The sequence below is a fragment of the Saccostrea cucullata genome, unplaced genomic scaffold, assembly GCF_032062105.1.
Source record: "Saccostrea cucullata isolate Sc308-1 unplaced genomic scaffold, CSIRO_AGI_Scuc_v1 ctg16335, whole genome shotgun sequence".
In the NCBI taxonomy this organism is placed as follows: Eukaryota; Metazoa; Mollusca; class Bivalvia; order Ostreida; family Ostreidae; genus Saccostrea; species Saccostrea cuccullata.
In genome coordinates this window covers 1-13,178 of record NW_026941683.1, presented here as the reverse complement: position 1 = coordinate 13,178, position 13,178 = coordinate 1, and the positions used below count along the sequence as shown (strand labels likewise).

General features: G+C 34.9%; 1 protein-coding gene across 1 annotated transcript; it reads right to left on the bottom strand.

The window, feature by feature from the left end:
* Window positions 1-457: 457 nt before the first annotated feature.
* Window positions 458-10,264, bottom strand: LOC134258240 (disks large-associated protein 4-like). The gene is made up of 6 exons (XM_062740775.1): window positions 10,112-10,264; window positions 6,002-6,534; window positions 5,476-5,581; window positions 2,582-2,673; window positions 2,000-2,146; window positions 458-715 (listed from the first exon to the last, which is right to left on the bottom strand). The coding sequence occupies exons 1-6, from the start codon at window positions 10,146-10,148 to the stop codon at window positions 458-460; spliced, it is 1,173 nt and encodes a 390-aa protein (XP_062596759.1). The 5' UTR covers window positions 10,149-10,264.
* Between the last annotated feature and the right edge of the window lie 2,914 nt (window positions 10,265-13,178).

Genomic DNA, 13,178 nt, shown 5'->3' with positions numbered 1-13,178 from the left:
ATCTGTTGTTCCCGACAAAGGACATAAATACCCATGACCACTTATACATGATGGTCAAATTCCCCCAGGATGTCAACAATGCAATACACACAGCGAAACCTTGGAATTCACAAATATTGCACATTGGATATCAACCACAAAGTTTCCAAGCCATAACAACATCAGATACAAGTAAAATCCAATCTTTTTTCAGACAGGGAGTATATAGTGAACTTGCTGGCCAGGAATAGTGTGCAATATCACTATTAAAAATCTTCCGAAATTTTCTCTTGGCCTTTTGAATTTGTTCAGTTCACATCAAAATGAAATCATAACACCTTTTCTATGGCACCAGTACTTGCTTCAGAATACTTGACACTTTGGCAGCTCAGTAATAAATAAGGTCTGTTTCCACTTCTTTGAGGAGTTGAATACCACCTCGACAGACTTGTACATTTTCGTACATTAACATCCGTTTTCAGGAGAATATCTCCACATCCTCCTGTTTTTGTTTCTGTTTCATTGCTGCCCGTCGATCCGCCAGCATTTTCTTGCGCGCCTCCTCACGTGCCTTTGCTGCTGCCCTCATTTTTTCTGTTCTCTCTGGTGAGGAATCTGGCGTGTCTTTTGCTTTGGGAGCTTTCCTTCGAGATCCCGGTGTTCCGCTAGGCGTGCTACCATTACTCAGTGATATACTTCCAGACTTTGGACTTGAATTTACAGAACTTCCTCTTGACTACAAAACAAAATTATATTTATAGCATTTCTGTAAATATAATAATGGAGTTCTACTTTACTGAATGCATTATTTTTATACAATATATATGTACTTTATTTTTAAGGAATCTAAACAAAAATGATACTGGTATATAAATTTATGCTCTATTTAAAATTAAAAAAATCTTCTCTACTCAAAAAATTATTTCTGTGGAAATTTTTTTGGGATTATGTGAAAAATAACAATTGCTAAATAGTTTTGAAAACATTTCTATTCTATATATAAAAGGCTTGAAACCTCAAACATAAATGCCTGGACAAGAGATCTTATGATACATTATGCCTGTAATCAGACTGATACAACTGCTCAATTACCGGTACATTCAGAAATCCCCATTGAATTTATCCTTCAACACATTTAAATAGGAACAGCCTATATACAGGAGGGAACTTTAAAAAAGATATTAATATTAAAGAGATTTCAGGAATATGTCTGACCTTAATATGTAAATAATCCCCCACTCAGAGTCTGGTAAATATATGTGTATAAATTAATGTTTATTTTTATACTGTTGGAGATTTGATACATTCTATTAGTGGTTTTATGGTTCTTTTGCTACTATCCATTTCTAATGGAGTAGAAAATCAATAGCTAATTATATTACTGTGACCCAATTTTCTCTTGATCAGATAATCCTCTACATGCTAGATGTTATTAAATAACTATATTGATCCACTTCTAAGCGACTCAAACATCAACAAATGCATTAGGTGCAAAAACTTGATATGGATATTTGATCCCTATTCTTCAATTGAACAACACTGATCCCTATTTTTTCAACAGAACAATACTGTAGATTCCTAATTATACGCGAGGAATTAATTTCCGCGTAATTTCGCGTGAAGCATTACTCGCGAAATAATATTACTCGCTTTTATTTTTAAGGTGCTGAAATCAATTTTTAATTGTGTTGATCAACTGTCCATTCGAGAATTTTAATTCTCGCGATCTGACGCTAAAGAGTCAATACGCGATAAAAAGTACCGGTACTCGCGAAAAATAAGGAATCTACAGTACATCATTGGTCTGACATGGAAAACAGAGAGAAAAAAAGTTGCATATTCTTATGTTTAAAAAGAAAATTTTGATAAATATCCAAAACAAGCTCTTCAATAAAATAATACATAAAAATTAATCCCTTAGATTGCAGATTATGCATTTATTTTTGTGAGGAAAAAAATCAAGATATTTATGCAATATTAGCAGTTTTCATTGTTGATTTGACTGCACACTGTGACCTACATGGACTGCGAGTTCCTTCCACCCATTCTGTCTCATCAGGTCCAGCTCTGCAAAGTGGTCATCGATATTGTCCGCCTGGATCTTAATCATATCCCAGAATCCCTGTAGGTCCGCCCACTTCAACACCTTACCATCCTCAGAGGGATTCTACAATAAATATATAACAATACCTACATTTTATTCTTAAATTTCATAAAGGTGAACATGACTTGCAATTGTTCCTCCAAGAATTTTTTGCCTTTTCCCATGCCAAAAAAAAAATCTACAAAAGTGGACATATACATTGAGCAAAACATTTTTTTTTATTATCAGTATAAAAAAGGGAGATGGAATATTCTGAAAAACTGATTTTTGCTTTCCAAAATAGTCTTTACACAATAACAAATTAAGAATCTGTTCACGATCATGTGCCTATTTCAAATAACAGAGTATTAAATGAACTTGGATTAAATTATCTGATTACTAAGTATTGACAAAACCTGAACATGTTGAATGAAATTTTATTGCTAGACTTGTAAGAGAAGAGGATATGAATGCTCTCTTCTCGAAGAAGCTTCAACTATTTCAGGGGAGATCACTCACCATGTGTTCAGCACACAGCTCCCGGAACTGCTTAAACTTCTGGGAGATCAGCAGATTAGCTTTACCCACAGCTGCTCGGATTTTACCTCGCACTGTCAAACAAAAGGGACAGCTGTTAGACAAATGTTAAAGTCTAATCTGTCTCTAAAAATAACACACAATTTTACACATTCCTATCTAAATTTCATTTTTGAAGACTTTGAAATATGGTCTTTGAATTTATTTACAAAAGGTATGAAGTCTGATTTTTCATGTTAATCTTTAAACATAAGCAGTTTCTAGAATATTTTTAAATTATCAATATCAGATAATAATATTTAAGGGCCTATATCAGTTTGATCAAAGTACAAAATCTAATATTCATTTTGTTGTTTAAATGATCAACTGCGAACATAAAAATCAAAATTATGTAATCAAAAACAACAGCCCGCAAGTGATCCCACCTCACTTAAATAGACTCTTTGTACGTATACTTTACATTCACGAAACAGATCTTGTGAATTCCTTGCTTAATTCTGTTCCGTTTTTAAATGACAATCAAAGAAAAAGTGAGCTAGCCCACATACCCCACGCTCCCCAAAAATCTTACTGTGAAACACATAATGAAAGGCACAGCTAGTGCACTTTAAATACATAGTATAGATCAAAAACGGCAATAATTGCAAAAAATCTTCACATCAAAATGTCTTGCATATGAGGACATTTAAATGTGGAATGAAGTTTCTAGATAAATAATGGAATCAAAATTTCTTGGCATTATACAATCCAAACATTAATTTGAAGTGGTTGGGGAGGGGGAGAAATTTTCTTGAATAATAGGCAAAACTCTTTGGGATAAAATAATGGAATATGTCCTAAATATCTGCATAGGTTGACAAAACTATGTACAACAGTTTAAGAGGAGTAGTGCTGACAAACTGTTCATCTGTATATTCAAAATATGGCCAAAAAGTCTAAGTTGGAAAGTGTGGAAATTCCCGGAAAAATAAAGGAATCGGAATTTCCTGGTAATATGCACATCTACATATTGTATCCTAAATATCTGCAAAGTTTAACGAAATTCTGTGCAGCGATTTATGAGGAGTTGCGCTGACAAACTGTTCATCTCTATATAAAAGGTATGGCCAAAAACCCAAGTTTTTAGTGCGGGGAAGTCCCGGAAAAATAATGGAATCGGAATTTCCTGGTAATAGGCACATCTACACATTGTGTCCTAAATATCTGCAAAGTTTAACGAAATTCTGTGCAGCAGTTTATGAGGAGTTGCGCTGACAAACTGTTCATCTCTATATTCAAGGTATGGCCAAAAACCTGAGTATTTAGTGCGGAAAGTCCTGGAAAAAATAATGGAATCGGAATTTCCTGGTAATATGCACATCTACATATTGTGTCCTAAATATCTGCAAAGTTTGACGAAATTCTGTGCAGCGGTTTATGAAGAGTTGCGCTGACAAACTGTTCATCTCTATATAAAAGGTATGGCCAAATGCCTAAGTTAAAAAGTGGGGAAAGTCCCGGAAAAAATAATTGAATCGGAATTTCTTGGGAATATGCACATCTACACATTGTGTCCTAAATACCTGCAAAGTTTGACGAAATTCTGTGCAGCAGTTTATGAGGAGTTGCGCTGACAAACTGTTCATCTCTATATTCAAGGTATGGCCAAATGCCTAAGTTAAAAAGTGCGGAAATTCCTGGAAAAAATAATGGAATCGGAATTTCCTGGTAATATGCACATCTACACATTGTGTTTTAAATATCTGCAAAGTTTGACGAAATTCTGTGCAGCGGTTTATGAGGAGTTGCGCTGACAAACTGTTCATCTCTATATTCAAGGTATGGCCAAATGCCTAAGTTAAAAAGTGCGGAAATTCCCGGAAAAAATAATGGAATCGGAATTTCCTGGTAATATGCACATCTACACAATGTGTCCTAAATACCTGCAAAGTTTGACGAAATTCTGTGCAGTGGTTTATGAGGAGTTGCGCTGACAAAAAAAAGAGGACTGACTGACTGACTGACGGACTGACTGACAGACGGGTCAAAAACATTATACCTCCCGCAACTAGTTGCGTGGGGTATAATTATATATTTTTTACAGCCATGCTATCATTAGTACTAAAAATACTTGATGTATGAATCACTAAACATGATCCTGTTGATGCTGTGCACTTAGTTGAACTCTCAAAGCACAAAAATAAAATGATTAAATCACAAAAATATCTGGGCCATATCACAACTGCACTCAAAATGTATCCATTTCTTGTCTGTGAATCAGTTCTGTATGTGAAGGTCTGTGTACAAATACAGGGTGGGCTGCAGAGCAGTGTGTATAACACAGGGTGGGGAAGACCTAATCCAAGTCATCTGTATGTATGTAGATATGGTAGAGGAGGGGTCGTAATGGTTTATTGAGCATCATGTTTCTAATGTGTTTTGCCCTGTTATCCTTCACAGAAGTACTCAGTCTAGGATCTTCATCCCAAATAGAAATGCACAATCCTGTATCATGTGTATAGTGCTCTAACTATAACCTAGAACAAATATAATTCTCCTCCTCCATGACCAGCACTATCATAAATGACTTCCATTAGCATGATTAGTATGATAAACTACTACCAGAAGGAATACTGGAACTTTTAAATACAATCTAAATTTATGTCAAACTTGATTGGACCGAGAGAAAAAATTAAAAATTCTTAAAAGACACTGAGGGTAAAATTCACCACAAAAAAATCATTGCCAGGACTTCCAAATCACTTTGACATATCCATGATATTTGAGCTATCGGTGTTTGAGATACCAAAGTTCAACTGTACATGTATGCAAACTTATGGTACAATAAACCTACACACTTGATGTATGTAGACCTATAGCCCAAACACATTCCTTACCGTCCTCTGGGGTGCTGGGACTCTCTAGGTCTCCCTCTATCTGACGACAGTGGGACATTAATCGGTCCTCCCACTGCTGGGTAAGTCTCAGGAAGTATTCCCCATCCTAAAAATAGATCCAGGAGAGTCATAACTCACGTCTTACATGGCACAACAGATTCTTCACTTCTGTCAGATATTAATACTAACTATAATGAATGAGATAATTCTTCAAGAATTATTAAATTTTGGACAGTTTCATTATATATTCATGATATATGACAAGTATATTTAGATCAACAAACACAATCCAATAAATCTATTTATACCAGCTTATGAAGTCTGATGATGTATCTACAGTTCTGAACATAAAATCAAATTCATAGTAAATAGTCATTAACATTTATAAATTTTTTAATTATGACTGTAACTATTACAATGATTTCCTGATACTCCTTGAACTGATTCAAGTGAGCTAAATGATCACATTACCAATGACCCTTGACAATAGTGCATCCCCCACCCCTTCCACTCCAGTAATGTTTACCTGTTGTTTGTCTCCCGTGGGGTAGTGATCGTCTGGTAACACACCCTGTCCGTTCCCTGATGCACCATTTGTAACAAGTCCATTATCATACACTAAGGGCTGGGGACATATAAGGCCCAGTTCTAGAGTACTGTTAGAGGCAGAAGTTCTTCTCATAGGAGAGGTCACTCTGGTGACCGGCATTTTGTAATCCGATTGTAAAGATGAACAGCTAGAATACGGTGAGCGTTTCTCTATAGATTTATATGAACTGTACTGACTATATCTCCCATAACCACTCACAGCGCAACTAAGTTTTAAATATGATGGAGTATTTGTACACTCTTTAAATTCCACATCCGCTGTTGAGGCCAGTTTTGGCATGTTTGTGAAGAATGCCCCATTTTCTGAGGCTGAGCGAACTTTTTCAGAATAGCGGTCCCCTCTGGTTGGGGTGAGGGCACTTTCTGATCGGATCGTGTTCTCTCTGCTTCCTAATGCTGGTCGCTTGGAGTCGTTACTGGATCCTCCTTGATTCAATGAAGATTCACTGTCTGTAATAAATGAAAAACATTTAATTTATATGAACTACATAGGCGTAACATTTGAGAAAGTGATCACTGAAAACATCTATGTCAACTGATGTAAAATTCAAAGCTTTTCCCTCCAAGAAATAATCTGAGTGGGAAGGATTGAAGCACATTCCCTCTGAGTCAATATAATTTTATATCAGTCTCGCTGCAGTTGTTACATAGATGGCTTTTTGAGTTCGATTCATTGACACTAAAAACATTAGGCCTGGCAGCAGCAGATAATGCATGCTTCTGACACACAGATAAACTCTGTAATGGCATTTCCTATAATTTCTCCATATACCATCTAGAATGTGTCCTTAGATTCTCAAGACTTCTCTATGTCATCAACTAAGCGAGTTCCCAACAAGAATGCTACAAGGTTCATAACTGAATCTTCAAGTGTTAAAACTTAAAAAGAGAAACCAACCTTGATGTGAACTGAAATCAGTGTAGACTGCAACAAGTGTCTAGAATCAATGACTGAGGTTAGAGGTGTGTCGAGACAGCTTGTGAAGCAGGTCTCAGTGGTTATTTTAAATCAATAGTCGAACAGAGAAATCACAAAAAAATTTCTTCACATGACAAAGTTAACCAAGCTTCCACAGGTTGACAAGACATAATCCGAGTTCTACCTGATCAATACCTACGGCTCTGAGCCGGTGTGACCAATCAACAGGGGAAGCTTACTCCTCCTTGGGACCTAATCCCAACTCTGGAATTTCCAGGGGTAAATGTTTTATATCCTGTTTACTGATGTGCATTGTTTGTTGTTTGTTTTGTTTTTAAGATGGATCGTTGTTAGCTTCATCTATTTCATTTCTAAACTGACAATCTGATCAAGGAAACTTTTCTTACTTTAAAAAACTAACTTCATCATGGACTTTATCATACATAAACTTTTGACATTATCTCATAGTTACAGTACCTGCTCTATAAAATCAATCACTCTCCAATTTTTCCCCCTTCATATCAAATGAAATGATAAATTTCCCTTAACTTGTTCAATTTTTTTTCTCAGATATTCTTCCTCAAAAAGTATGTGACTCCTTGGGGATCAAGTTTCCATATTGTCCCCAGAGTCAAAACATTACGTGTGAACTTGTAAACCAGTAAAACCACACAAGAAGGGGTCATTTCCCCTCAACTCTATACACTGTATGGGAACTCTACTCTAACAAACTACACAATGTCTCTGATCTCAAAAACTCGTAAACTTCTTGTCAACTTGTCATAATCAGCATAACTGCAGGTGCATGTGTTCTCTGCAAAAAGACAGGAAGATGTACAAAATGGAGTCCAGAGTTTATGATGCACTCTGACAACTTAGTGTTCCCATTTATATCCAGCATAAAATACACCAGTAATTAAGTAGAGTTTATAACTCTGACCTTGTGAACTGTTAACGATATCTTGAAACATTCTCATAATAAATTCCGTGTTTATGTCTGTGTGATGTCACAGCCAAGACTTCCTTTATCATAAGTTTATCATGTTTATGAAATCTAAAGGCCGGTTTTACACTATGGTATTTCTCTCTCTCACACATGCATCTTGGATGCATGTGCCAAGATTCATAGTGTAAAAGCCCCTTGTGTCAAATTAAAAGGGTGTTGCATCTTGAACGATGGAATAGAACTTGTTCTATTCCATGCTTCAAGATGCATGGAACTGACCAATGAAAAGAAAGGTCAGAGTTGATATTGAATCATGAGCCTTATTTTTTTCATATAGTTTCAAAAATAGCTTCCCAAGATACACAAAAACCGAAAATATTGATTAAAACTACAATTAGAAAAACTTATTTGATCATTATAATATAGAGGAGTTTTTGTTTTGGAATAAATATAAATTATATCTTCCAAGAATTATCATAAAAAGGAAATTAAGATTGATTTGTTCAGCTAAAATAAATTTGGAAATGAAATTTGAAGGTATTGTTATTTTTTTTAGTAGATAAATTTCATCTTTACAAAATATTCTAAGATGCATGCATCTAGACACATAGTGTAAATAAGAAGATGCATGAGGCAAAATTGAAGCATGAGTTTAGATGCATGTGTCAAGATGCATAGTGTAAACCGGCCTTTACATTGCTAAGGGCAGTCGTATATACACACAAGACAGTCCAGAAAATCATTAGTCATTGAATTTATTAATTAAAAAAGAACATTAATAAAGAGTATAAGTTTCATAATTACTCCTTTTTTAAAATAATTTTTTTAACCACATAAGCTCCAAAGAAACAAATTCAATTGTAACTTGGTCAAGAAATAGAAGATTCAAATCATGAATTTCTTTTAGAAATGAAGCAACAGATTAAAGCTTTGTCAAGCTCTAAATGATGGAATTTTCCCTGTAAACATGAGGGCCTGTATATCAATCATTTCTGATTACCGTCTCCATAAATCTGGAGAAATCCAATTTGCTCTGAGATAATCCAATAAATATACAACTGAGTAAAAACTGCTAGATTCCATGTGACAATCATTGTTTCTTTCTAATACAATTTAGAAAAAAAATATAATTGAATTTCCTCTAAGAAACGGAACATGAAGATTTCAGTTGTAATGAACAGGGAAGATATTTTCAAGTTACTTTTAAGCAACAAATTTACTCACCAAAGTGAAAACAGCCCAAAAATATACAAAATGCCCAGCTTTATACTGCAGTAGACAGAGTCTATCCAGAGAATGATTAAAACTCATCAAATACTAAATATTTTCCTGATATGTTTTCCTCGCACATGCCTGCTCTTCTCTCACTGAAAATCAGGCCAACAGGAAGCTAGTAGGCCAAGCGCAGCTTAATGTGGCTCACAGAGACCCCTCAAACTCAAATGGCTTCATGCTAATCATTTTTTTTTTATCTTCTTCATCAGAATCTGTTTCTGGATACACTCAGACATTCCCGGACCTCATTATATGGAGATTACTATTTTTTGTAAACATTTCAAAACATAAAACTTGAATCCAAAACGTTAAATATCAGCGATGTGTCATTCCTGAGGAGTGGTGGTACACTTAGCTATAGAAACATATGTATTACAAACTCTCAGAAATCTTAAAAACTTCCTTGTCGGAAATCAAAATAAAGTTCATTAGTTCAAAGACTGGTCACTGCAACCACTCAAAACTTTCAAGTAAATAAAAAAGAATGGGCTTAATTAATACATGAAGCTGGTTAATTAGGAACAAAGAAAGATCACATTTCTCACAAATGTATAACATAAAGAATATAAACCAAATAAACTTACTGAGAATGTATATTATAATAAAGTAACTGTTTACAACTCTATCAGAGATGGATACCACCAGAATTTCAAATGTGTAAGTAGGAACTGGGGGTGTAAATGTTCCAGAAGATTACAACAACATCAACAGATTAAATGATCATACCCAGACATACCCAAATGAGTATTCCTTGGTTTACCCTTCATCTGACCTGTCAGAAATGACAACAGACATTTTCCACCTCTGTGACCTTAATTGACTTAAACAAATAATGAGGAGTGACAATTTTTGACAAGTACAATACAGAATTGACGGCCTATACATACATTTAGATGGGTCAGCGTGTGGAACAGGGCCCTTCATCCTTAGAACAATTTGGCCAGTCAGTACAGAATGATTCACAAGTCCATTCCAATGTATAACATTATGTATGAACCAGTCAATGTAACACTGAATGAACCGGCCTGTGTCATGTCTGCGTCAAATTTCTCATTGGTCACGGTTCTCTGATCACATGGGGACTAATTCAAAACACACTTCTCTTTAATGACTGAACTCCAACACAAAGTCTAGCATTAATGCACAAATCATATTCACTTAATTAAATTTAATGAATGAGACTGTTTCTTTCATTAAATATGCTTTTTTTTTCAATTTTTCCTGCCAACATAAATATTGCATTTCTCTTCAAACAACCCAGATCTTGAAACAGTCCTAATCTTTTTTTCTTTCTCTTTAATGTCTTTGAAATCTCGGAATTGAAATAAACAGTTGAAACTAAATGCCAAATTGGAAGGAAAGCAAAACAAGGACTTTAAACTCTGCCAATAGAAAAATCACATTGAACAAGTAACAATTAAATATACCTCTGAGTGGACAAGAGATGGAATCTAAGAATGTGTCAAGAAACAAAACCAAAATAAAACAGAAATATTCGTCAGCAGTATGCTGTATAATAATATTTAGAAATGTCTCAAAAAATTACACACGTATACATTATTACTTAAAATGTTAGAATCATTGATTGAGAGAACAGGACACCATTCATGGGGCTTCGAATTCAATACGTAAAATTCCATGAGTTATATTTGTTCCTCCTGCACACTCCCACTAATCATAATTAGCATTATAGAGATGATTATTGAAATGTCATTGTCAATAATTTCTGCAATGCATTAAGTTAGGTTTCATTAATATTCCTGACTATACATTTCTATCTCTGGGGGGACAGACTTAATAGTAATTTCGTGTTGAGTTGCCTCCCCTAACGAGTCAACTCATGCAAACTAAACTTCTTGAATGTCTATAACCTAACTTATCAGAGAGAGAAAGAGAGAGAAAGGAGAGGAGAGGAGAGTCTAGTAGCTGGCAGATCAGGTGAGACATTGTTATGGTATTGATCCAGTGACTCACTCTTACTTCTGTACATAAAGTACATCCTATCACTGCCATTGATTTTTTTTCATCAATATTCTCAGATTTAAATGAAAAAAACGCTTTCACATGTATAATTTCATTCTAAATATTTTGAAATTCAAAATTTACTCAGAAAAAGAACCCAAAATAACATACGGTAATTTTTTTCTTCTAAGAATTTTGCATAAAAATATTTATCATGGTTACATTATTACAAGTGTCCTGTAAAAGAATTGGCAAATGACATCTATTTTTTAATATAAAAATTTACCTGTGGTTTCTGTCATATTTAACTTGATATGCATTCCAAATATCCACAATGTCATAGAAGAGAAGGGACAATTTCACAAGGCTGTGTGTGGTTTTCTTTACAGACAAGCCTGTGTGTCACAGTCCACAAAAGTTCCAGTCAACTCCCAATCAAGAACCAGAAACATACAAACCCTTATTTTGGTTAAATTATTTTGTCCCATAATCAAATGAATTCAAAAGCATGTTTGTACACATATCAACACGATCAACCTGAAACTGTCAACAGTTTGTCCCTCTCCAATCAAGCAAGAGATTTTAAAGATCTCTAGCAGTCTGCATTGTAAAGCTCCCCAGGTAAAAATGGTCCAAACCAATTAACACCACATAATCGCTCATTAGAATTAAACAACCAATTAATTGTCCAGTGGTCACCTGGTGTGCCACTTCTGGTCAGTGGTCAAACAAACACCACTGGATGTGTACGTACATGTACTGGTATTAAACATGCCATATTAAACATGATAAATAGCTGACTATTGATTGCCATCAATCCCTATAATTAGATACTGATCAGTAGAACCCAGGCAGTGTTGAGTACACTATAACTTTACAGTAAAAGTCTGTGTCTAGTATTTTAGAATTTTAATACTTTTAAAATTTTACTTCATAATTGCTTTAATTAAGAACTTTTTTATTTCTACATTTGAACATATACTCACTAATCAACTGTTTTAATCTATTTTTTCATTTAACATCTGTTTATTGGCTGCTGTTTGCAGCAGGTGCTAGTGAAAATTTCTTTAAAACAAATCCTCCATTCACTACACTAGCCAAATTCCAAAAGATTATTTCTAGCAAGAAAATGCAATGCATACAAGATCTATGAACCTTAATTTTCCAGCCTAAACTGAAGCCAGGATTCAATGCTTTATTTACTAGGGTAAATGAAAATTCTCAATTACTTTTTACAGACTGAAACACTACATGAGAATTAAATTTCACTTTCTTTTCTGACCTATTTGCCTTAGAAAAAAACATCTACAGGTATATGTCAAGTGAAATGTATTCCTGAGGTGACAAATTTCCACCTGTATTACAATTTACAGGCCCCTCCCTTCCTATATCCCTGTTACTTACCTGTTTCATCCCGATCGCTGTAATTACTGATAAAATTCCACTCTTACCGGTAATTAAGGCCACTGCTTCCTTGGTCCACAGGAATGTAGCAGATTTTGACGAGTAACGAATGGCCTATATCCTGGAGCTGCTACTGTTTGCCACTGATGACACTCCGATTTATAACTAGCTTATTTATCACAATACCAGGTGGACGTTTAAGACAGCTGACCAGTCTCTAATTCCTTCCTAATCAGACATGTACCTACCTTGTTTACAGACTACACATCTATCTTGTTATTCCTGACCCGAGGTAAACATGACACCAAATAGCTTCATTAAGATAGTGAAAATTTTAGTGGTCACCACAGATTCTATTCATACCAAACCTGACAACTTTAGATAAACAATCTCAGCTGGTCAGTCTAACTCAAAATGTTTATGTGCACGGAAATCATAACTTCAAGGAAAAACTCCAGTGGTTGCAACTCATAACATGTCAACATGTGCAGCAAGGTTAAATCTAGCATATCACTGAGTCAAGCAATCAGTGAGTCACTCCCCCTCGGAAACTGAGACTTAAAACAGCATATTATGTAAAAAACCAAA

Coding starts and splice junctions, on each gene's coding strand:
- LOC134258240 (XM_062740775.1), bottom strand. CDS start 10,148: ATGAAGGGCCCTGTTCCACACGCTGACCCATCTAAAT. Junction 2,674..5,475: donor TCCCAGCACCCCAGAGGACG/GTAAGGAATGTG, acceptor TTTGTTTGACAG/TGCGAGGTAAAATCCGAGCA. Junction 716..1,999: donor GGAAGGAACTCGCAGTCCAT/GTAGGTCACAGT, acceptor TTTGTTTTGTAG/TCAAGAGGAAGTTCTGTAAA.